The sequence below is a fragment of the Acinonyx jubatus genome, chromosome A2, assembly GCF_027475565.1.
Source record: "Acinonyx jubatus isolate Ajub_Pintada_27869175 chromosome A2, VMU_Ajub_asm_v1.0, whole genome shotgun sequence".
Taxonomy (NCBI): Eukaryota; Metazoa; Chordata; class Mammalia; order Carnivora; family Felidae; genus Acinonyx; species Acinonyx jubatus.
This window is the reverse complement of record NC_069383.1, coordinates 136578838-136604440: the sequence shown is the minus strand read 5'-3', so window position 1 is coordinate 136604440 and position 25603 is coordinate 136578838. Positions and strand designations below refer to the sequence as shown.

The window sequence follows — 25603 nt, the reverse complement described above, 5'->3', positions numbered from 1 at the left end:
ATTCCTTTGGGGAAAATAATTGTTATGCTAGTATAAATCCAACGTATTTGCTCTCAATTTCTCCTTCCTGTGTTTCAAGGAAGAGGGCTATGTGTTGGAAAGTTAGGGTTTAAATTGACTAAGTTTCCCTATGTTATGGAATTCTTAGGTGTTCTTTTGGATGGGCCAAGTAAAATTTTTCTATACATGGAATAAAAAGAAGCATTAAATTAAATATGGTTATCTGCAATAATTTGAGTGACTTAATGAATACAATTTTCCCAGCATTTTCCTGTGCACCGTTATCAAATACAATGAATATAACCCTAACTCTGGCTGTGTGCCCACTGATATTGCCTTAAAATTGGAAGAAGCTGCAAATTTTATTTAACGATATCTTTGCCTAAATTTTCTAATTAAAGAGTCGTGCCTCTTACATCTGTCTTCTCATATGTTTTTCCCATCTCGTTCCAGACCTTGAACCTTAGGGTAGCCCCAGGAATCCAAGCTTACAAAAAGAAAGATCTCACTCTCCAGATAATTTGGGTTGTCAGGCAGACTTAGACAATTCTCATTCAGAGCGACTTACTCTCTTCCTGTCTCCGTTCTTTTTCTTTCTTTTCTTTTCTTTTTTTCTATCTATGAAATGCATAAGAAATTCTGAGATCATTCCCTGGGAATTTTCATGATTTAGAGTGAACTGGTGCTTGAGAACATTCTGCAGCTAGATTGTGCTAATTTATTCAAACTAGTGTTTTTGACTTGTTTTTCAAACAGGAGCGTGAGGAAATAATTCACATCATGTAATCATGGACTTTATTTGCAGCGGTGGAAGATGTCATTCAAGTTTTGTTTTGAAACTCACTTTGTTTCCCTTCCCTTCCGTTTTATACAGTTGCCATCCTTCTAAAGGACGACTATTTTGTCAGTGGTGCTGGCCTGCCTGGCAGATTCAAAGCCGAGAAGGTGGAATTTCACTGGGGCCATAGCAATGGCTCTGCAGGTTCTGAACACAGCATCAATGGGAGGCGCTTTCCTGTGGAGGTGAGAACGAGATGTCAAGTGTAGCCCTGCTTTGGGTCTTCACGTTAATGAGGTGCTTTGGGTTTACCCCCAGTGACTTTGCAAATCAAACTTGCACCCTCCATACCTTTGTCTCTGGCAATCTTTTAAATGCAGCATGACACGTGTATAGCCCTCCACAAGCTTCTCATCTTTGTTTAACTGGAGAAGCATGGGGAAGTCCCGGATGGGGAAGTCCCGGGCCTCATGGTTTGAGGAGACTACCCCCCCCCCCCCCCGCCCAGGCTGAGGATTTTTCAACCATTTGTTTCCTTTGACACAAGTGTCTTTACTGTTTCTGAAGTCCCACTTTCTAAAGGTGAAATTCTCTATGAAACTCAGGGGACTGTTTTCACCCTTTAGAAAAGAGAAAAGTTAGTTGATGTGTGAAGCGGAGTCTCAGAACCTTTTGTCGGTAGGGCAGTTGTTGTAAGGTTTCTTTGCTCCTGCCGGCTGTCAAGAAAGAGGCTGTGGCCATTGGTGGTGTAACTCGCGGATAGCATTGCTGGGATCAGTGATGACATTTTGCCTTAACTGTCCGTTTTCTCAAAGATCCATGCTGCTAGACAGAAGATGTGGGTACGTACAGTAGATGGTTTGTATCTTTTGGGGGAGGGCGGGAGGGAACAAGTCTCCAAACTCCTTCATTAATATTGGGTGGGGACAGCTCACCCCTTTTATTGCTAACTTGATTTTTACTTTTCATCATGATCAAGTCTGGTGGCTGTTTGGCTCCCCATGTGGTAAGCTGTACACGTTTGTGGAAGAACTGAATGGGCTCAAGCCTCTGACTAGATTCTTAGTGTTTGGCACCTTCTATTAAGTCATGACCTACTTTGATAATCAGATGAATACTTGAGATCCCCTTCCATACAGGGAAAGTACGTGGATATACACACAGATTTGCATATCGTTTATAGGATTTCGTCATTCACCTTAGCTCCTCAAGCCCATTTCTGGGCCATTTAGGCATCCTTGAAGCTTAAGTGAAGAATCCCTATAAACTGAGAGAAGCAGTAGTATTTCTTTTTTCGGAGATGCTCATATTCGCATATAACCTTGTCTCTTACCTGTGATCGCTGGAGAAACCAGACAACTATTCTGAGAAAACGCTTCCCGTTTTTTTCTTGTCCACCTGACACATTTTGGGTATTAAGACCCTTCTATCTGTGGGGCTTCCTGTGCTAGTCACACGTGTTAAAGGACTCCTGAGTAGGGTTTCTGCTTAATGGGCTCTCCTCCTCCTGTATACTGAATGAATCATTTCTTAGAAATCTTAGCTTTATTTGTACTTGAAGACGTGATTCCTAAAGGCAAAATTACAGCGTCCTTTTAAAAGTTTGGGGTTTCCCTTCTGTTCTTGCTGACCGCAGCGTGAGTTGAACGGATGGTTTGTGTCCAGTTGGTTTTTCTTTACGACCTCTTTGTCTTAGAATTGGGTTATCATTTATTTAGCTGGTGTTGTTGGGACAAAAGACCCGTGCTTTGAAAGATTGAAAACTTATTCTGGCGGCTGCCTTGGTAGAGAAGAGCTCGAGAGATAGGAACTGGAAACTTCTGCCTTGTTCTAGTTACATCCCTTAATGCAGAGACGGGCCTGGCTCTTCCTCCTGGCCCATTCAGATTTGGAAAAATGCATGGACTAGATGCATTAAACTAGTACTACTTTATCAAACTTACTACTTTAAATGAATATTTCAGTTTTCTTTTACTCAAAGAGTGCCCTGAAATTCAGAAGCTAATTAGAAATGGCAGCTACAATGCACAGATTTATTATTCCACCAAGTTGTTTGAATTTATTTCTGTCAAGTAATGTCAGATGGTAAGGCTGCCTGTATTAATTGGGTTTCTCATTGAGGTCCCTCTGGTTCGTAGCTTGTTTTGTTTTTTGGTTTTTGTTGTTTTGTTTTGTTTTCCATGTGATAAACGTGTTAAATTACTTAGTGAGTATATTTAGAGGAACTTGAATTTCAAGAGGTCAAAGGTAATGGGATTGGATTTAACCTTAAAATATGCAAGGAAAGTTGCTCACCTTTGCTTGAAACACGTCTATAATATTTTAACGTTAAATTGCTTTATTTGAGCTCTTTATCTATAGGAACGCTCTCTGATGTTCTTACAGTTTGAACATCTCGGACTTGGTTTATTTTGTTCCCTATAACTATATTGTTTTCTAAGAAATTAAAATGAAAGTAAATAATTGTCATGTATCCTGTAGTCATTTGTCAGCATGGGGGCAATTACTTATTTGCCTTGCATACAGAGTCAGAGAAGAGATGTGGTTAAAGATTGCAGTGGGATTGGTTCTCAACTAGAGACCAACGTTCCCCACCCATGGGGACATTACGCATTGTCAGGGGACGTTTTTGGTTGTCGCTGTTAGGGCCAGTGGTATGCTACTGGAATCTAGTGAGTAGAGGCCAGGGATGCTGTTAAACATCCCATTCATAGCACAGCCCCCAAAGAATTACGCCACCCAAAATGTGGCTGTTAGGAGGCTTTGAAGTAGAGAAAGTGGTATGCTTAGCTGTAACTGACCTTCCTTCTTTTCCCTGTGTGGCATCATTGTAAGTACATTTGAATATTGAGGACTTTGTGCCTGAGAAGTCCTTCTATCCTCTTGTGGACTTTAGAGAGAAATGTACCTTGCCTGTTGGGTGAGAACATTGCTGGTCCCAGTTCCTTTGGGCTCCGCTGGGAGCTAAGTCACGACCTCAGGTATTTATTTCAGCAGCTGCCTCAGTGCTCCAGCCCCGCAGGCTGAATTGTAAGCCTGTGGCCCGCAAGAATCGGGACCTGCTCCCTGAGGCTCAGTTGCAACAAACCCAACTTTGTAGGTTTTGCTGCCCACCCCCCCACTCCCCTCCAGGAATGCCTTGAGGTCACCTACAACAGCTTCCTACACATCCAGAAGCCAGACCTCCCCACGTTGTCCTGGCTGGAGTCCTGGACTTGGTCTTGGAATTCCTACACTTGAAAACATCCTAATAGAAAAATAAATGGCCTTGTAAAAATGAAATAAGAGCTCTTCAGTAGCCACCAATCATTACAGCTCAGTGTAAGTTAGGGAACAAAGTTGGAATCCGATTACAATGCCATGCTTAGGAGGTGAGACCCAATTTGGATCCTCCCATGCCCTCACCTCCTATATATATGCAGCTTTATTCCTTGCCTAGCAGCAAACTTTACTTGAGTGCCTTCTGTCATGTAAGCACTGGGTTATAAAGGTAAACCGGTAAGCCGGGACCCCTACCCTTAAGGTACTTACACTCTGGTAATGACACAGAAATTGAACAAGCGGTCACATAAGTAGCTGTGTGATAGCAGTTGGGATATTGTCTCTGAAGGAGAGGGATATTTTGTCATGAGCTATGGAAGGCCTCTAGACAGATATTTATTAAGCTACAAGGTATTTATTAAGTGATATTAATTAAGAGAGAAGAGATAAATCGGAGCTAGTCCATAGAACAGGGGCATGCAAAGACCTAAGGCAGGAGATACGTGGTAAGTTGAAGGAATAAAGAGAGATCATTGCGGGTTTCGATATTCAGGATGGTGCCCCCCTCCAGATGTCCCCTCAGTAATCCCTGAAACCTATGAATATATATATTACCTTATATGGCAAAAAGGATTTTGCAGATGTGATTAAGTATTCTTCAAGTGTAAAGGCTCACAACATTCCAGTGATTAAAACAGTGGTATGTCCTGTTCCCGTTCTTCCATGGCTACACAACTTTGTGTTATCTCTGCAACCACAGTTATCTATATCAGCTTCTACCCTATCCTACGCTTTCCCTTTGCACACTCTCATCCCCTGTTCTGTGATTGGTAACTTAAATAAAGGTTCATGTAACACTAATAGGATTGAATCATGCAGTGTTTCTACTAATAGCTGAAGTTGGGGTTAATGCAAAGAGAAATCTCCAGATAAAACCTCTGATAGCTCCATTAAAGTGGAGGTTCATTGCATACTTGTTGTGTAAGGTAATTAAAATCTTGTTTATTACAATAAGAGATCGCAGGAGTTGTTGATTCAGACTTATTGGTACTTTATGAGTTGGAGTCTTCAATAAGCTTAAATGATCCAAACTGATTATATATGCCCTTTCCAAGGAAACTCACAGCTCGTTCATTTCGGCACTGCTTAGAGCATCCCGGCAAGTGAATGGAAGAAAAGGCATTTTTCCTAATATACACCACGTACACATCACCATATGGTACAGGTCTACAGTCCCTTAGCTGAAACCCTTGAGGCCAGATGTTTTAGAATTCAGGATTTTTTTTCGGGAAAGGTAGTAGGATACGCATGCTATACATATTACTGAGGACCCTAGTCGGGTCTGCCACTCTACTCCTTGAATGCGTTAATTTTTCTGGAGCATGGAGGTGAATGAAATCTCAGTATTCTAAATGGCTCCATATCTCTTCACTTCGGGTTTTACCACCAAATTGGCTTTTGCACCCGAATCATAAATAACTGTAATAACAGAACACCTTTGGTCTTGCAAGCTTTTGAGATTTCATCACCACTGATAACTTACGGGCCTGTGTTTTAAAAACTGGGTCCATAGCATGGCACCACTGGTTTATGTTCCCAGGAGTGTGGGTTAGTTCCAGCCATGACACAGACACGTTGTCACCTTGGTGGGCCCAGTGAGTGCAGGAACGATCTGGTGTTGGTAAACGACATTCTTAGAGCTAAGTTTTGTTCAGGGAGCAAGAAGTTGCTTGTTGTAGGCTGACCTTGCTCTGTGATCTCTTTCCCCCTTTAACATTCTGCCTGGGGGCTCTACCTTGACCTTCTCTTGTCTTCCCTCTGTCTGCCCAGCTTCCCTCTGCCTGCCTAGAGTTAGGCTCATGTTCTGCCTTTTATTTTGTGAAATAGATCTTGGTTCTTCCATCGTTCCTGTTACATCCTGGTTAGACGGTTCTCTTTCTGTTGGGCCCTCAGATTAACGTCCTAGGTGATGTGCATCGGCCTTCCTTCACCCAGGTGAGCTCGTGCACTTGTGACCCACACAGAGGCCTGCCACATTGTCACTCGCTACACTCCTGCAAACATGGCAGGATGCTACATGAGTCAGATGTGGGCCTGTCCACCAGAGGCTAAGTTCTCATATTGGTCCCTGGCTTCAGTAGTGTGATTTTCTGAATTTTTTTTTAATGTTTATTTTATTTCTGAGAGAAAGACAGACAGAGCGTGAGCAGGGGGAGGGGGGGAGCAGAGAGAGAGGGAGACACAGGATCCAAAGCAGGCTCCAGGCGCTGAGCTGTCAGCAAAGAGACCAACGAGGGGGTTTGAAATCGTGAACCATGAGATCGTGACCTGAGCCAAAGTCGGCACTTAACCAACTGAGCCCAGCCACCCAGGTGCCCCAGTAGTATGACTTTCTAGAACACAGACTAAATGTTCACTTTGGCTCCTACTCCTTTATGTAACCCTTCTTTTCTGCTGGAAATAAATTTATACACAAAATGCCTTCTTGAAGATGTATTTTAAATATTAGCATATTAAAGACATTTGAAGAGTCTTCCGCTGAAGAAATGTATTTACCTTTATTTAACTCCATTTTCCCCCAGACTTTTATAAGCCCACTGTCCCACTCCTTCCTCAGTTTAAGTTAAGCAATTTGGTAACAATTCCCCCTTTTTTGGAAATGAGGTTTAAAATTTTCTCCTGTTCTCCTTTATTCCCTATTCCGGTAAGAAATGGGGTCCCATTCAGGTAAGTTTTTCCAGAAGACACTAATGGTAATTTTTATTTCTCTTATCTTAACAATTATAAAACCACCTTGGCTTGTTCATAAAACAATGGTCATTATGAACCTGATAGTATCTTGCTTCGTCTGTCTTTAGAGCTGTCATTAAAGGAAGATTGAGACATTTTCTTTTTTTCATTTTTTATTTTTATTTATTTTGGGAGAGATAGAGAGCAAGCAGAGGAGAGGCAGAGAGAGAGGGGAAGAGAATCCCAAGCAGCTTCGGTGCTGTGGGCGCAGAGCCCGATGCAGGGCTCAAACTCACAAACCATGAGGTTGTGACTGGAGCCAAAGTCAAGAGTCAGACACTTAACCAGCTGAGCCACCCAGGCACCCAGAGACATCTTCTATGAAAAATAAGTTTTGCCACATCATGGTGATTCTTTCACCCTGCCTTGTACTTTACTGAAATTCCCGGAATTGTGCAGTTTCTCTGAAACGTTGCTTTGTGCGTTGGAGAGTCCTTTGTGGATGTGTTCAAGGCAGTGCCTGTTTTCCTTGTCACTCTTCCTCACGGAACATTGGAAGCGTCAAGGAGATTGTCCCTGGTTATCTGGTGTTTGCTGCTCCATGGTGTGGCCAGTCGGGTTTTTCTCTGTAGTGACTGCCATCAAATGGTGAGGGAATTGGTTAAAATTTAATGAATGACTTTATTGAAATACAGATTCCATTTCTGAGCAGAATGTTTCATCCTTTGCTGGTGAAATACTTCATTTCCATCTGGCTGATCTTTTATGTGTCTATCCTGTGTTAATTAAGAAGAACATGGGAGGAGGCCCCAGGACTTAGAGGATGCTCCGTGGAGAAGTGAATGCCTTGGTTGTACAAAGCCAGAGAACTGATTTGGCGAAGCAGAAAAGCCTTGCCCCTGGCGTGGTAAATGTCCATAATGTCTGACAGCCCTCATCACACACGGTCTTCTTTAGATGTGAACTTGGCTCGGGGCTGTTTGATGGTGTGTCAGTGACACATAGTGTGTTGATACCTGGTTGAATTGCCCTGATAATCACAGAAGGGCAGAGGACATCGCAAAAAGAAAACCCAGGTAAATTGGAGATAATTTCAACCTAGAAACTTGATGACTCCGGCAGAGCCCTCAGACAACCGAAAAGAAGGCTTGCAGTGTTGGTGCTGGTGGTTTTCATCATAATGATGATACTGTAGACACCATTTAGTAAGCATTACCTGTGTCAGCAACATTCTAGATATTCTTCCTTTAATTTTCTCACCTACCTTATGAGGGAGGTGCCCTTGCTGTGCTCTAAGTTGGGACAGCTGAGTTTCTGGAAAGGTAAGTGGCTTGGCTGAGATTTATTGTTAGGACTTCAGAATCTAGGCTCCAGTGTCTACAAAATCTTAACCAGCATTCCTTTTATTTGATAAATCATTTTCTCGTTGTTCTTGCCATTGCTTTAGGTTGTTTTTAGAATCACTGATGCAGTAGAAATAATTTTGTTGGAATCTTAACTGCTGTTTATTGGATTACAGGAAGGAAAAAGTATCAAAGGGCTTTAAATGTTCAAACATGGCTGAACCACTGGTAAAACATACAGAGAGGAAAGTGAGAGAAACAGGAAGTGCCATCAGCTCTTTGCCTAGAGGTATTGTAGAAAGCACTGGATTTTGTGTGGATTGGCCACTTCTGTCTATTTTCAATCATGTAAGGCAGCACTTGTCTGATAGAAAACAGAATGGGAGCCATTCAGTGTACTTTGAAATTTTTGGCAACCACATTAAGAGAGGCAAAAAGAAACAAGTGATTTTATTTGACTTTACTAACTTACCTTATATAATTTATGTTATATGATAATAATTGTTAGAAAATCAATTAATTTTTAATCGATTTTAACAATCTATTATTGTTACCCTAATACATTATAATATTACTATTTCAACATGTAATCGATATAAAAAATTATTACCAAGCTATTCTACATTCTTTTTTTGGTACTTTCTTTGAAATCTTGTATGTATTTTACACTTAGACTGGCCAGTGATCATATGCTCAGGAACCACATGCATGTAGTGGCTCCTATGACTAAAACGTGTACACTTAAGGGTTCCAGACCACACTAATGGAGTTTATTTATTTTTTTAATTTACACCCAACTTAGTTAGCATATGGTTTCAGTGAGCAGTAGTTTCAGGAGTAGATTCCTTAATGCCCCTTACCCATTTAACCCATCCCTCCTCCCACAACCCCTCCAGCAATGCTCTGTTCTCCATATTTAAGAGTCTCTTATGTTTTGTCTCCCTCCATGTTTTTATATTATTTTTGCGTCCCTTCCCCTATGTTCATCTGTTTGGTATGTTAAAGTCCTCATATGAGCGTGAAGTCCTATGATATTTGTCTCTCTGACTGACTAATTTCACTTAGCATAATACTCTCTAGGTCCATCCACATAGTTGCAAATGGCAAGATTTCATTCTTTTTGATTGCCGAGTAATACTCCATTGTGTGTGTGTGTGTGTGTGTGTGTGTGTGTGTGTGTGTGTATATATACACACCACATCTTCTTTATCCATTCATCCATCAATGGACATTTGGGCTCTTTCCATACTTTGGCTTTTGTTGATAGTTCTGCTATAAACATGGGGGTGCGTGTGTCCCTTCGAAACAGCACACCTGCATCCCTTGGACAAATGCCTAGTAGTGCAATTGCTGGGTCGTAGGGTAGTTCTATTTTTAGTTTTTTGAGGAACCTCCATACTCTTTTCCAGAGTGGCTGCACCAGTTTGCATTCCCACCAGCAGTGCAGAAGAGATCCTCTTTTTCCACATACTCACCAACATCTGTCATTGCCTGAGTTGTTAATGTTTGCCATTCTGACAGGTGTGAGGTGGTATCTCATTGTGGTTTTGATTTGTATTTCCCTGATGATGAGTGATGTTGAGCATTTTTTCATGTGTCGGTTGGCCATCTGGATGTCTTCTTTGGAGAAGTGTCTATTCATGTCTTCTGCCCATTTCTTCACTGGATTATTTGTTTTTTTGGTGTTGAGTTTGATATGTTCTTTATGCATTTTGCATACTAACCCTTTATCTGATATGTCATTTGGAAATATCTTCTCCCATTCCGTTGGTTGCCTTTTAGTTTTTCTGATTGTTTCCGTCGCAGTGCAGAAGCTTTTTATTTTGATGCAGTCCCAATAGTTCATTTTTACTTTTGTTGCCCTTGCCTCCGGAGACCAGTAAGAAGTTGCTGTGGCCAAGGTCAAAGAGGTTTTTACCTGCTTTCTCCTTGAGGATTTTGATGGCTTCCTGTCTTACATTGAGGTCTTTCATCCATTTCGAGTTTATTTTTGTGTGTGGTGTAAGAAAGTGTGGTCCAGGATCATTTTTCTGCTTGTCGCTGTCCAGTTTTCCCAGCACCACTTGCTTAAGAGACTGTCTTCATTCCATTGGATATTCTTTCCTGCTTTGTCAAAGATCAGTTGGCCATAGGTTTCACACTAATGGAATTTAGACACTAAACTAGCCAAAGGACTTACAGAAATTTTAAAGAGGGATTTTTATGCTGAATTTGTAATAATTTTCACCTTTTTTTTCCTTTCCCAACCAAAAACTATGTGCAATTCAGTTTTCTATTGGGATCTGACCTGGTTGTTGAAAGTCTTCACCTGGATGTGATTCAGGATTTTCTTTTTCTGTTTCTTTTTCTGTTTCTGTTTCTGTTTCTGTTTCTGTTTCTGTTTCTTTTTCTTTTTCTTTTTCTTCTTCTTCTTCTTCCTCTTCCTCTTCCTCTTCTTCTTCTTCTTCTTCTTTCTCTTTCTTCTTCTTCTTCTTTTTCTTCCCCTCCTCCTCCTCCTCTTCCACCTTCTTTTTTTATAAGCATTCAGTATTTCCCCCTTACTTATTTATTTATTTTTATAACATTTGTTCCCAGGGCTTTGAGGCTTTGAATACTATTTTTCTCAGAGTCTGTTTCCAAGCTGAGGAACTCAAATAACACCGGCTCAGGGAGACCTTTGTGCACTGAAGGTAGAGACCTCAGGCGGCCAGATCAGATGTATTGTAAGTTCAGGTCAGGAGGATTTATGGGCATAAGGCTCAGAAACATCGCCCCTGCACTTTTTTTTCCCCTGTCCTGTCAAATATTTGAGCAGGAAGGTTTCAAGCCATCTTAAATCTAAAGCTTTTAGCAAATTCTTTAGTGCCACCGCCACTCAGAAAGAACAGTGAAGAAGATTTATAAGGAACAGAAAGAAGTCAGGATTGAAAGAAAGTCTATTTCCTCACTCCCCTTTAAATCCCCAGCATGGAGTTTCATAGTACCCCTCCACCCCCCATTTAATGGAAGGGAGAGGAAACTCCTAAAGCTTACTTCCCCGGGTGCGTGGCCTGGCTCTGTGTTGAGCACAGATACCGCTCTGGGTACATTTACTGTGATATATGGAGACACCAGCTGGGCAAATTCACCAAAACCTTATTTTACTTAGAAATATGAATTTCATCTCTTGAATGTTTGAGGATGTCTTAGAAGACAGGGCTTTAAAACTCAGGTTAATACATGAAAGATATTTGGGTTAATGATAAAATGACTCCTAAACCCCAGCTTTTACTCTACGGATAGAGCTTCGATTTCTGAATCTCCTTGTTAAAACCTTTACTGCATCAGTTTATAAAGTTCAGTATTTCAGGGAATCTTCTTACTGTATTGCTTCAGGGTTCGCCATCCCCTGATTCAAGGAGGCTAGGGGTGAAAGAAAACTCATTCCGTGCTCTGCCATTTCTCAGCCTGGTTCTGCCTTTACAATTGCTCCTGTTTCTGTCTCTGTCTCTCTGTCTCTCTCTGTCATCACTGTATTTATTCACGTTTATGTGTTGGCAGAGTACCTGTGGGTTGAAACATCATAACCATGTGTGGCAGCCCCTGGTACATTTTCTGGATTCTGTTAGTTGGTCTAAATGATCTGCACAAAAAGTGATCTGGGGTCAGATACGTTTAGGAAACGTTGCCTACTATACCTTCCTCTTGTTGCTTGATAATGGGCCAATGTAATAAAATTTTTGAGAGAAACTTGCTTGTAACCAGGAATCTCCCAAACTCAGTTGACCTTGGAACTGTTTTTTTTTTTTGTTTTTTGTTTTTTGTAACATCCTGAGAGGTTAATGATGAGAATTTTCTACGTAGGGGAAATGCTGTCCCACGTAGTTCGGTGGGGAGTTCTTTCCCATACCTTGATGCTGTGTAAAATGTTTAAATTACGTTTTGACACTCATCTTTCATTTCTAAATTATCAGTGATGTTCATTCAGTTGCTTAATAGGGCCTTCTCTGTGTAGGACACAGAATGCCCTGGCCTCAAGTGGCTTTTGTTTTAGTAGGTGCTAAGGCCCTGAGGCAGAAGCTTGCCCTGCATGTTTGAGCAAGCAAAGGGCAGAGTGACAGTAATATAGTCTACAAAATAGTTGGGGTCCTGATGATACAAGGCCTGGTGGACCATGGGCAGCCCAGTTGCTTTTGCCCCGGCCAAGATAGAAAGCCCTTGGAATGTCCTCAGCAGAAAGTGGACGTTATCTGGCTTAGATTTTAGAAGGATCCTTCTGGCTACACATGGCCATAGGAAACACTTGTGGCCACTGAAGTCAGAAGATAATTATGATATTTCAGGAGAGGTGATGGTGGCTCGTGCCTGAATTCTGAATGAATTCTGAGTATTTTGAGGGAAGAGCATGCTAATTGAGGGAGATAGGATAGGGATGCTTATCTCTTATGATAAGTTTATATTTCTTGGTTTTAGAAGATCACGGATAACTGACGACTCTGTATTATTTTATAGCATTTTCTTTCACTTTTTAAAATTCTTTTAAATTTTTGATTATGTAATATTTAGATTTTGTGTTGTACACATTATATGTGAGTTTTGATTACATACTATTTGTTGTACATTAAAGAAGAATGTAATGTGGGGTGCCGGGGTGGCCCAGGCCTTGGTTAAGTGTCTGACCCTTGGTTTCAGCTTAGGTCATGATCTCACGGTTTCATGAGTTCGAGCCCCGCGTCGGGCTCTGTGCTGACAGTGTGGAGCCTGCTTGGGATTCTCTCTCTCCCTCTCTCTCTGCACCCCTGCATCTGTCTCTCTCAAAATAAATAAATAAACTTAAAAAAGAAGAACGTAACATAGTGCAGTGATGAAACACAATAATAATGAAACAAACCCCCTTTTGGAAGGCTTACTCTGAGATAGTAGAGGTCAGTGCTTCCACCAGCACCTGGCACATTCTAAGAGCTTCCTTGATGTTAGCCATTATTCTTGTGTCCTGATCCTCCAGTTACATTGGACGGCACACTCCCAATTCATCAGTTTCTTTTCTTTTCTTCTCTTCCCAGCCTGGTTCAAGCCATCACCAGGTCGGCCTTTGACCATTGCTATAGATTCCTGAGAGCTCTCTCTTGCCCCCGACAGTCCACTCATCTAGTGACCAGAGTGTTCTTCTAAATGCTTGCATCGCAATATGTTTTTCCTTTGTTTAAAAACCTTCCAGTGGTTTCTAGTCCCATGTTGAATAAATCCAAATATCCTACTTGGCCCTATGAGGCCTTACTGGACGTGGCTCTCACTCCTCCCACCCCTCAAGCTCCCTACCTCATTTCCACCAGCTGTGTCCTCAGTCCAGAATGTTCTCTCCCCGATTATCCCTTCTCATGGCTCATTCCTTTCTAAATCCTACCCATTAATATATTCCATGCTCTCTCCTTTCAACTCAATCCCTTTCTTTCCTATTACCCAGCTTCATTTTCTTTATAACAATCATCAGTTTTTGAAATTACTTATTGATTTGTTTACTTGTTTATGAACTTGCCTTCCCCCCCCCCACACACACACACACTGCATGTCAACTGCTGGAGAAGAGGAGGGCCTGTCTGTCTTGTTTGCTGCTGAACCTCGGTTGCTGATGGACACAGTCCCCTAAAAGAGTAAGCAGTAATACCTATTAAGAAACCCCCATTCTCATAGAATATCTTCATTTTCTTGTCTCAGTGGTCTTAAAGGGTAAAGAGCTCTAAATCCTGAGAAGGAAAATATGTAATTCATTCATAAAAAGGACATTTAAAGCAGCAAATCCTCCCCTAAAACTACCTCTTGTCTTAAGGATGTGAAAGACCCAAATAAATTATTTACTCCCAAATAAACACATTCATCCTGTTGCCTCACGCTGTGAGGCTGAGGGTTAGTTGCAGTTTACAAAAATGATATTTGTAAGGTCTGTTCTTCCAGAGTATAGCTCTTATATTAACAACCATTACATCTACATATCAAGACAGATTGTTCCAATTAGTCAATGAGGTCCAGGTCTTTGAGAGCTGTTAATACGTACATGAGCAATTACAGTAGCAGAGTTAAAAGGCATGCCTTTGGGAATTTTAGATTGAGATTATCAGTTTCATTCATGAGCTAGGGCAGGGGCCCTGAGAATTATGTGCTGCATTTCTCCGCAGATGCATTCGCTGGAAGGTTCTCCAGTGCCTATACATGATAGTTTATGAAGTTGCCAGATTCCTCTCCTCTGCCCAGCCCCCACCCCATCCCAGACCAGTGCCTGCCTCTGTAATCATAGAGAACCAGGCATTGTGATAAGCGTTTGGGAACTTCACTGTGAACAAAATACATAAGCCCTGTGACTTCATGACCGCTTAAGAGACCAGCAGGGTGAATCTTAACCAGAGGTTACTTCAAAATCAAGCGGGCATTTAAAAATTTTTTTCTAAACTCACATTTATGTGATTTTCACTTGTTCCTTATTATTGGTGAATAGAAACAAAACACAACAAAAACACTCAATTATCAGCCTGTTTTTCCACGTTCAAATAAAATGCCCTGTATTTTTAACATGAACACTGCGCCTCTCCACTGTGCTCAGTCTTGCTATTTCCTTTCCAGAGTTTACTAGAATTTCATGATTTAAGCAGGAACTGGATTTGGAGTCAAATACTAGATGATTTGTAGACTCTGGGGAATGTCCCCCTCTTTCCAGTAGACCAGTCTTGTTGAATGACTGAGGCTAACCAAGTCAGTGTCAAATGTGCCTGAAATTCTTCCCTTTTAGTTAAGGTATTGCTGCCTCTTCAAATGCTAATGTAAGGGAAAGAGCAAATTATAAGAGTTCCTATCTCTGTTGAACACATTAATAAAACTCATCAGATCCACTCCTCACTTGGAGTAAGAGGGATCGGAAATAGACTCTGAGGGGACACAGTGGGCTGGACGAGACACTTCCCAGGGAAGAAGGAGGCCCCAGATACAGGGTGAATGGATTGAGGAGAGGAAGCATCAGATCTCAAAGACATACTGGATTTATCCATGTTGGTACATGAGCATGCCTCATCTGGAGAGCAGATGATTTGAATGAACAACGGTGTGCAGATAGAGTGTGATCATGGGTCTTGATAGTTTTAAAGGGATTCTCATGGAAAAAGGAATCCCTTAGTCTTTGGAGGCCCAAAGTAGAACCAGGAACTACAGAAGCAGACTCCACTGAAGAAGCTGGTTACAGCTGGGTCATATCACCCAAGCCACAAAATTCAGAAGAGATTTTCAAAATCACATTCCCTCAATCCCTCTGGGGACCTCCTGGATTTGGTGTCAAGAAGTTAAAGATACCCTCCGCCCCCCCATAGTCCTTCTATGAAAACAACTCCTGGGATAATAATGATAGGTAAACTCTTCAACAGGTTCTGACTTCATGTACTTAGAGCACTCTATACATATCGTATCATTTCATCAAAACATACTCGAAACACCTGTCCATAAAAACAGCAGTTAATAATCAGTATCTTTTCCTCTCAGATGAGAAAACTAATGTAAGAGAGTTATTGTGATCGAAATCTCAGTAAAGCCTTATACTGTCTTTTAAGGAGCTTAGGAGTCTGTGTTCAAGTGATCACAGAATGATCCCTGTTACCATTTTGATCTACTTCCTTCCAATATTGGATGCGGGGCCGGGGGCGGATAAAAGTATAGTCAGTATCGAAGTGAATCATAGCACGCTTCGTCACTTCACATGTTATGAATATTTTCCATGTTTTGAAAGATTCTTCACTCCTGCAAAAATGAAATCAAAATCAAATTTTCTTACTTGAACCTTGCTGCGTTCTACAAGTTTTTCACAATTAGCAGATTTTACTTTAAGATCAGGGAAGAAAATAACAGAACAGTGAGTAAATTAATGTCATTTCTGAAACCTTCTTTTTTACAAGCAGAATAAAGTACAAAGGCAGCATATGAAAACATACACAATAATTTTTTCTGAAATTGCAAAAGCATAGTCTTTTGATTATCAAAGTAATATATGTTCATTATAAAATGATTCAGACATTATATGAGCGAAGAAGAAAGGATGTGTTTTTTTTGCAAATACAGAACACTCCTTGGAAATGCCACTATGTGCTACGTAGTTTTATAGGCTCATTCCCACTTACTAGATGATGGAAGTCTTCCATTGTCAGTAAGTAACTGTCTACATCATGATATTTAAATGCTGCATAGCTTAGGCTCTGAGCCAGATTCCTGGAGTTCAAATCTCATCACTGCCATTTGTGAGTTCTGTGACTTTGGGCATCTCTTTAACCTCTTCCTATATCCGTAAACTGTCATTTAATACTGATCTCTACCTCATGAGTGTTTTTGGAGGATCTAGAAATACAGTATTTTAAAGTACCTCGTTTAGTATCACATAGTAGATCAATTGATAAATTTTTGCTTCTCTTTCTGATATGGATGTGACATAATTTATTTTAGCAATGCTTCATTGATGAACGTTTTGGCTCTTTCCATCTTTCCCTGCTATAACCATCACAGCTCTGTAGAGCATACATTTGGGATAAACTGAGGTTCTCTGGGGACCAGCCCTATGACATGAGGTGAAAGGTAGGTATTGTCGAAATGCTTTTTGGCTTATTGACATTTGGGAATATAAACTAACATTAGTCAGAACTTCCAGCTTTTTCAAAAAAAGCTGGAAATCTGTGTTTGCAAAAGCCAAAAATCTCTGTATTCATTTGCATACTGCATCCTTAATGTAAAATACACTGTTCTGGCTTTCACAGTTTATTGGTGGTGTAGAATTGGTGATCAGTTAGGGTTTCATATCCAGGGTGCTTAATCTCAAAGCTAAAGTTTTTTGTGTTACAGTTCATTGTGTCTGCCTTTACCTTCATGAACTAAGAATGTTCAGGATGGTATACAAAGTCAGGTTATTATTATATGATAATATAATTTGGTGGCTTTACATATAAATTCTGAAACTGTCTATAATATTAATAACAGGATGTAAGTTCCTAATATGGGACTAATAAACTTCCTAAAATTACATTTAACATTTTGTCTATTTAAGTGTCTTTTGTTTTTCTTCTCTCTCTCTCTCTCTCTTTTTTTTATCTAGTGCTACATTCAGAATCTGGTATTATTTTCTTTTCTTCCCTGAATCCCCCTCCAAAATGGTAAAGAACCTGGGAAGAAAGGAACAATTTTTTTTTTCTACAGAACTAATTTGTCTTTTACTTTCTAATGTACAGAATATATGAAAGTTTACATAAAATTTCATTCATAACCTCATTACCAGTCTCATGAATTTTCTAGAGTCCTGAAACTCACTGTGAAGGCTGATGTAAGTGTCTTTTCTCCCAGCCTCAATGGGCATGGACCATCGCTGTCTTGTTAATTTCCATAACCTCAGTGTCAAGCGCAGAACCTTGTATGTTGCTGGTGACCTATTTAAATTTCTTGAAAAATAAAATAATGCATCCGCTACTCTCTATGTTAGTTAATTTAGACCTATAAGGAGATTTTGAGCTTAGGTTCACAAGAACCAGCTCATAAAATGTCTCTATCTTTTAGTGAAATCTAGTCCTAGGACCAGTGGCTGGCACACCAGAATCAGTATTGATGGGCATTTTGTTTTGACATACTGACTGGCAGGCACAATGCTTGTCACCTTCTCTTGGCTCAGGAGAGGGTGGAAAGTTCAGCAGGTCTAACCCAACAGGCTTTGTTCCATTTAAGTAGCTTACAGTGTGAACGATGGAGGTGGAGATGAGAGCTGGCAGGGAGCTGAGATTTGAATAGGACCTTCAATTTATTTGACATGTCTAATGATCTTATGAATGGGGATGGAACCCTGGTTTTGGGTGATAGGTAGAAAGACTGGCTTCGGGATTGATAGAGTCTTGGGTGGATTAGTAAATCGATTTGCTAAGAGTTAGAATGATACACCTTTTGGGTCTGAAATTCACCCTGGCAACTGCTTAAGATAACAAACCTAGTGGCAATAGCTTTTCAAAGGTATTTTCACATAAGCCATAAGTAGCTTTTCTGTAGAACTATTATTTCTACAGAAATAAAAGCTATCATTTTTGTTCATAAAAATAGGTAATTGATTGCTTGGTAATATATTATCTGAAGCCTTTTATTTTTCTTGGCTGTTCTTTTTAAAAAAATTGTTCTTCAGCCTTCTTATTGCGTGTTTATTAAAATAATATGATAAGTTCAAAACAAAACTATCTCATTACTGAGGAAGATGCTCCACTAATTAATTAAATTTGACCTCAAAAGGCTTCAGCTTAACTTTACTGCTACATGTTTGTGGTTTAAATTACCTGTTGTAAATAGTTTGGTAAAACAGAAAAAACCAATAACAATGCCTGTTTTCTATTCAGTAAATTGCACTTCTCTGTTACATTTACACATAATTCTGAATCAACCTCAGATATGAATATATTACCAAGCAGATATTAAGGTTTTTACCTTCATATCCCATCAGGAAATGAGAAATTTTCCTCTGCTAACAATGGAATTGATCAAAATCAGTTATGATGACATTCACCTCAACTGTCCTTTAGTGCTACTAATATAAATGTATATTTTTCCCGTGTGTAGCCATTTGGAAATTTTAGCCAGACCTCCTCTCCCCACCCCACCTCCGGTCTCTTCCAGTTCTCTTTACATCTTCGTGCTGGGATTTCCCTAGCCATTTTTCTTTTTGTTTTTTTTCTTTTTAATATTTATTTTTTTAGTAATATCTACCCCCAACGTGGAGCTCAGAGTCAAGACTCTGAGATCAAGAGTCGCATGCTTTTCCGACTAAGCCAGCCAGGACGCCCCATCCAGTAATAATTTTCCATTAAAGTTATTAGTAAGGGCTCCATCTAGTTCAGAATATTTCTGATTTGTTATGCATTTCTCCAAGTATTGTTTTTGAATACGTATTACTTTCCTCTCTCATCATTATCCTTGTTTACTTATATATACAAATAAACAAAAAACCAAAAAATCATTTCTAAGCAAAGTTACCAAAAATGACTAAAATTTCTGAATTTTAGATGGCACAAAAATCTGCCTTTTTTAACTTATACAGAAACTGACTGTTCTGAGATCCCAGGGCCACTTGGGCAATGCCAAGTCTTGGATATGAAGAAGTTAAAATCTACTTTCCTGGTCTGTGGTAAACATTAATGAATATACTGGTTATCGTTGTGTCTTAGAACATACTAGAACCTGGGCGCCTGACTGGCTCAGTCAGTAGAGCATGTGACTCTCGATCTCAGGGTTGTGAGTTCGAGCGCCACATTGGGTATAGAGATTACTTAAAGATAAAATGTTAAAAAAAAAAAAAAGAGAGAGAGAGAGCATACTAGAACCTGGATAAATGTAAGGTTTATCAAAAATACAGACAAGATTACAAGATACCATGCAATAATCCTTCAATAACAGTGTTATTAACCACATTCCTATTGGGAAATACTTGAATCCTCTGTGAAGAGTTTATCTTAGGACATACCATAATTGTCTTCTCAGGCATGAGGAGGTTCAAAGAAGTCTAAGTGTAGTCATTACTGAAAAGACAAAGGAAGCGAGACTGTTAAGAGAGAGTCTGTTCAGTGTTTTACCAACCCTTTCTCGACATTGTCTTTCATCGTTTTCCAAGTCCTTTGTGCCTTAATTCAGTACTTTGATTTAACTGAACCTGGTGGTAGTAATGAATGAATTTCTTTTTCTATCAAGACACTGTTACTGATCTCCCGTCGTCATCTTTCCATGACATCGTCTATTTTGGCAAAAAACTATAATGAAAGTGCACTACTTTATCTTTGTGGTGTGTTTACTAGATGAAAGTTTTGGAACTTACAGTTTGTTTGTTCGTTTGTTTGTTTGTTTGTTTTAATGCCAGGCAACTTCAAAAGCGCATTTGGCTCTGTTTCTGTAATGAACCACTTTTGATTTCCCATTCCATCAAACTTAGGTAGCCTGCACCACCTGCATTTCAGCAGATGGGGTGGAAGGTGGATTCAAATCTGAGCTGAGCTGAGTTTCATTAGCTGTGTGTGGATTTTCCAGTCTACCCACTTCTCTGGAATCTTTTTGGCATCTTCCCGCCTGTTACCTTTTACATCAAATGGGTATTTGAAGAAAGAAAGTAAACATTTTTGGATGCAAGTCTTCTTGAATCTCAACTGCATTATCTAATAAAAATTGATCGGTTAATGAATGAATTTAAACTGAGTAGATCTGATAAATGCTTTACGCTCGAGTTCTTATTACTGGGGTTAGGATCATGAATTAGGCTTCGCTCTGTGGGGGATTTTTTGACATGAGATTTTCCTACTTGCCGGTATCAGGTGATGAGAACTTATTTGTGACAATTTCAGCAATTATTGGCCTTTAAACACGGGTTGCTACCTTTGTCTTAAGATCTACACCTAGAGCACTTTCTTATTATTAGTACAAAAGTGATCTTCCTGGGAGTGTGAAAGTCATGCTTGTGACCCCAGTTAGGAGGGAGATGTTTATGTAATAGACTGGGAGTTAGACCAGAAGGTTTTGATATGTGGGTAGTGAAGCCGGAGTTAGATGCTGTAGCAGGCAGTGGGATGAAGCACTAAAAATTTTTAATATGTGGTGTCTTAGCTGTCACTACCCACCTCTGTACTTAAGGGAAGAACGTATTTAAAAAAAAAAATTATAGGTCTGAATGCATATATATAGCAGCACACATATTCCTGATGCAGATGTACTAATGTTACGGGGAACTTTGCTTTTATGTTTTGCTTTGCCCTTCAAGAATTTAGTTTCGCAGCCTTGGCAGAAGCCCTGGGAAGTACTTTCAGCATGTGCGGTGCTTGGTTTTCTTCTTCCTACAGTTATTTTTTAGGAATTCTCAATTCCGTATGATGGAAAACCATGTTTTCTAGTTCTATTAATGACGTTTTTTCCTATATTATGGTAACCAAACTTTCATGTATTATGTTTGCATTGGGATGATTTGGTTTTAAATTACTGGGACTTCAAAAGGGAGCCAAGAGTTTTATTTTCTTGACAAATGTAAAATGTAGCCATTCTGGCGTAATTTTTTCCCCTTTGAATTCTTTTCCAATGACCTCACTTATTCTAAAGTTTTTCTCCTCTAGGGTCTACGCATCCTTAAAAATCAAGTTTCAGAACAATGTTCTTTTGAACAGTGTAAAAATTATCCATGTTTTAGCATGAGAGCACAATAAAACTAATCTGATTAGAAACATAGTTGGGATAGGCTATTAAGAATCTTCAGGGATAACCTAATTAATTTTTATCCGAGTTATAAGAGAAAACCTCAAGCATTGTCTTCCTTAAGTATTGGCTTTTAAAAGGCAAAACCATTTTTATATCCTTTCTCATATTTTACCGATATATTTATAATCACAGGTTTTTCAAAAGGTTAATAGAAATTGCAATGCTGTATTGTCACAGTGCTTCAATGATTCCTTTTTCGATAGGGTATGTTATTAAAGAAAAAAACTGATTTTGCTACTCATGCATTAAAGACTGCAGTGATATCTGTCTTAAGGCTTGGTAATCAATGGTGTAAGTGAGGCCGGTTTATTTCTCATAGATTTACCAGCGTCACTGCATAAATAGCCATAATGGAATTGATCTGTTAGGCTGAAGCAGCTTTTATCACATACAAGGGTTTGATGATGACTGTGTTAAACATTGGCCTTTGATTAGCACAGTCTTTCTTAGAATCAGAGGTTTCAGAAACTTCATACTCAGAAGACTGAAAAGGCAATGCTTTTGACATTAATTTTTCTTTTTTACATTAACTACCTGTCTGTATCTTTTCCTTCTTAGACAAGTCCTTATCTTGTATGTATCTTTTCTGTAGCTCAGGAGGGTGTTACGGTTTCCAGCCGTACGCCCTCTGTGTTCATCTCAGAGGCACAGAGAACGATGTGGTGAGGAAGCGCCAAAGATGCGAACTTGGACGTGGGCCTGGGTTTGAATGGTGGCCCCTTCCCACCTGCCTGTTTGACCTGGACACACACCTTGACTTCTGCAAGTCTCAGTTTTCTCATCTTCAAAATGGGAATGAAAGTACTGGGAAGATTGTTGTGTAAAACGGAGCAAAGTGTGTGTTGATGGTACTTGGCATTGGGCCTGACAGACAAATAAATAATAGTGATTGTTACTAGTATCTTCTCTTACTATTCCTAGTACTGAGTCGACATAAGACAGCCACAGCAAGCATCGAGAGTCAGCATGGGTGTTGCATTCCCTTGAGGAAAATTTAAATTCTGGGGTAGTTTTCCTTTTATCATAGTGTTTTCCGCCAGGAGCTATTTAACAGGGTGAATTGGGGATGAAGCTTATTCTATTCATCCCAAATGGGTTTTCTGCAAAATATTAAAAAGTCACTAATTAATAGGGCAGAGAAGACCTACCTTCTGGGCAGATCTAGCCCCGAAGTGCCTCGTGAGGGCGAGGATGTCTGTGTACCGTCCAGAGCCCTCACTGTCGCAGAACAGTCCCTTAAGCCGGCCTGTACTTTATCCTGTCTGGTTGTAGAAGGTGACTGACAGCTTCACCTCAGAGCCACAGCAATTCTATTGCCACCTGTACCCCTCTCCTGGGAAATGCAGTTCTCACCCACTGGGCTTGTGTCAGAGTGTATCAGCTCCTCAGACACCCATTCAGCAGACAGTCTTAGATGTTCAGGATCTTTGCTGCAAGCCAATGCCTGCCTAAAAATAATTTGTTCCTTACCTGAGAAGGCCTCTATGCCGTGCTAAATCTAATTTCTCCAAACATTTTCAAGTGCCAATTCATATTTTAAGCCAAGCATCTGACAAAAATTTACCTGTAGGCTAGCTTAATCTGATTTTAACCTAGTCAGAGGCCGAGCCAAAGAAATAAACTGACTTTGTGAGCACAGATTTCCAAATCTGTCAAAAAAAAAAAGAAAGAAAGAAAAGAAAAAAAGTGCCCCACAGCCAATGTGATTAAAAAAAAAAAACAAAAAAACACAAAGGATTTGCTAAATGATCGCCTGGGGAGTGTGTGTGTGTGTGTCTATAGGACAAGGCCAGGGGTTAGAAGACAGGCACATTTTTGTGTTTCAGTAAGTAATTTTCCTTGTTATAATAAAAAATCACATCCCTTGTTGGAAATCTGGTTGGTGCCCAAATGCTCCGGGCAAGTGTTTGCAACTCGTGATTATTTATTCCCCAGATCTTTTTAGATGTGCTATGTGTGAATCAGCTCAGCCTGCATTTAAGGCTTGAAAAATGTTCTTTAGGATTCCTTAGTATCAAAGCATCCATTAATTACTGAAAGGATAAGACAGTGGCTTACTGGAAGTCAGAATCTGCATGGCTCTTTGTTCTGAGGGGGAGAAAAGGAGTCCGTAGAAAGGAGAACCACTTTTAACGATACCCTTTTAATATCCTGTTGAAAAATATGCTTTTTTTTTATTATGAGAGTTCTTTCAAAGTGATCTTTTTTCTGGTGACATCCACATTATACTGGAAAATATTCTTGTGTTTCTGGCAGTGATACACTAATTACTGCCTATACATTTTTAATAGTTTAATCTGTCATATTCTAGGAGAGAAGTGATTCTGATTCCAAACAAAACCGAAACGCATGACCAACCACATTATGAAATATGTGGTTTCATTAAATCCTGTTGTTAATTCAGTCAGAAGAAAATTATTTAGTTCAAACAGAGGAACAGGAGTGCCGAGGTATTACGATTGCATTTCCAAATGTGCACGTATCTTACTATTTGTAGTCAGACCTCACCACCATATTATATTATGTTGCCTAGTAGCCATCAGAAAAAGGAAGTCGTATCACAATCTGAAATCAGAACGTTGTCATACGCTATGGCTTTGTTTGCACAAAATCATAGCTTATCGTAAATATAGAGTGTCTCATGGAACTCAAGAGCACTGCTGTGGCAAGAAGGGGGCTAGAAAGTGGCCAGATTTGTTGTTGTTGTTGTTGTTGTTGTTGTTGTTTTACATCCTTAGTTTCTGTTTGTGCTTTCCTGGTTTCTTCTTTTGTATCTTCTGACGTAAATAGGTTCTCTCAGTCAGTGTGTTACATACCGGTTCCAGAGACTTCTTAAGTTCATCAATTAGAGGTTGATACTGGCAGTCCCTAAGGCCAAAGACACAGGAAAGAGAAACTAATTGGTCCAGTTGGCTCAGGTAGTTCATACCTGGTCCAGTTGGCTCTGTCCATGGAATACCGAACAATATGGCAGACCTAGGTCTATCCTGTGATCCCTATGTGGATGTTTCCAGAGAAAAGGGGGCCGGCAGAGTCCCTGTAGTGTCCCCTCTCTCATACGTTAAGAATTTTTTCATTTTTTCCTCTGAAAGATGATGTGCATCTGGGCCGGCAGCAGATCTTGAGGGGTGGTCTTGCAGAACTCTGTATGTATCATCTAGACATGGCTTAGCAAGCATGACTGACACAGGTCTGAGTTAGAGTTTATCTGGAGACACTTCATTCTCCCGTTTTCACATGCTTCACATGTGCCGCCTAGAACCAAAGAGAAGGGTGTCTATTATTTAAAGCTGGGCTTATTATCAAAAGGTGACCAGGGGTGTCCTAGCTACCATTCACATTCCCAGCACGCTCTGAAAAACTGCTAAAACACTAGGTATTATTTATGAACAAGTCAAAATAGCAGCATGTCCTCTGAAGGGATGCCTGGGTTATTTATTTATTAATTTATCCCATCTCCGTTGGAAAACTTACCATCTGGATGCTGTCCACATTTAAAAAATACATAAATTAAAATCCCAGGCAAGTTGACTATAATGTGAATGACCTTCAAACCCCCTCTTATCCCAGACAGCCATTTCCTATTCTGATGGCACAGAAAGGGTGGAGGAAAAAGGCAAAATGCATGCACATAGACATATCTGCTCCTGTTTACTCGGTGAGATCAGGTCTTCCTTCATAAGACCTTGCATTTACTTTAAACTTCGTATTATAGGAGATGATAACATGTGAGTAATGAATGCGAGTGTGAGGTTCACGTTCCTAAAATAACACAGTGCATTTCCTCTTGCCCAGCCATCTTCCACCTGTCGGAAGGCGTTGTCCAATCTGATTTTCCAACTTGCATTTTCTAGCTCGGCTTGAATGACTTCATAAATTGCTTTCGTGATTACCCTTATGTTGTGTTAAAGGATATGGGTTAGATGGGTAAATACATTGTTTACAATTTGCCTCTATCATTTGTATCTTCGGAGTTATTCAAGTTTTAAATTACATGAGGCTTTTAGGGAAATCATGTGTATCTGAACACAGGTTTAACTTCTATGCAGGTACGTGTTTTACGTAGACACACAGTTCTAAAATGGTGGAAACATTTTCCCTTTTTTTTAATGTAAGTGACTTTCTGTACTTCTTTTACTTAAGTCTGCTTGGCACATTACCAAAAAATAGTTTATTAAAAAATGTTTTTGTTGTTATTGAGAGTTATGTAGTAACCTAATGTCACCCTGTCAGAATCCTCATGGATTGGTTGCTT

At 39.9% G+C, this 25603-nt stretch overlaps 1 protein-coding gene across 5 annotated transcripts in view; it reads left to right on the top strand.

Annotated features, from left to right (window-relative positions):
* Window positions 1-25603, top strand: part of PTPRG (protein tyrosine phosphatase receptor type G) — a 709728-nt gene that overhangs the window by 421038 nt on the left and 263087 nt on the right. For all 5 annotated transcript variants that reach the window (XM_027039123.2, XM_027039124.2, XM_027039122.2 and 2 more), the window contains one exon: window positions 875-1023. In XM_027039123.2, the coding sequence (XP_026894924.1) occupies window positions 875-1023 (149 nt within the window). The remainder of the gene's footprint in view (window positions 1-874; window positions 1024-25603) is intronic.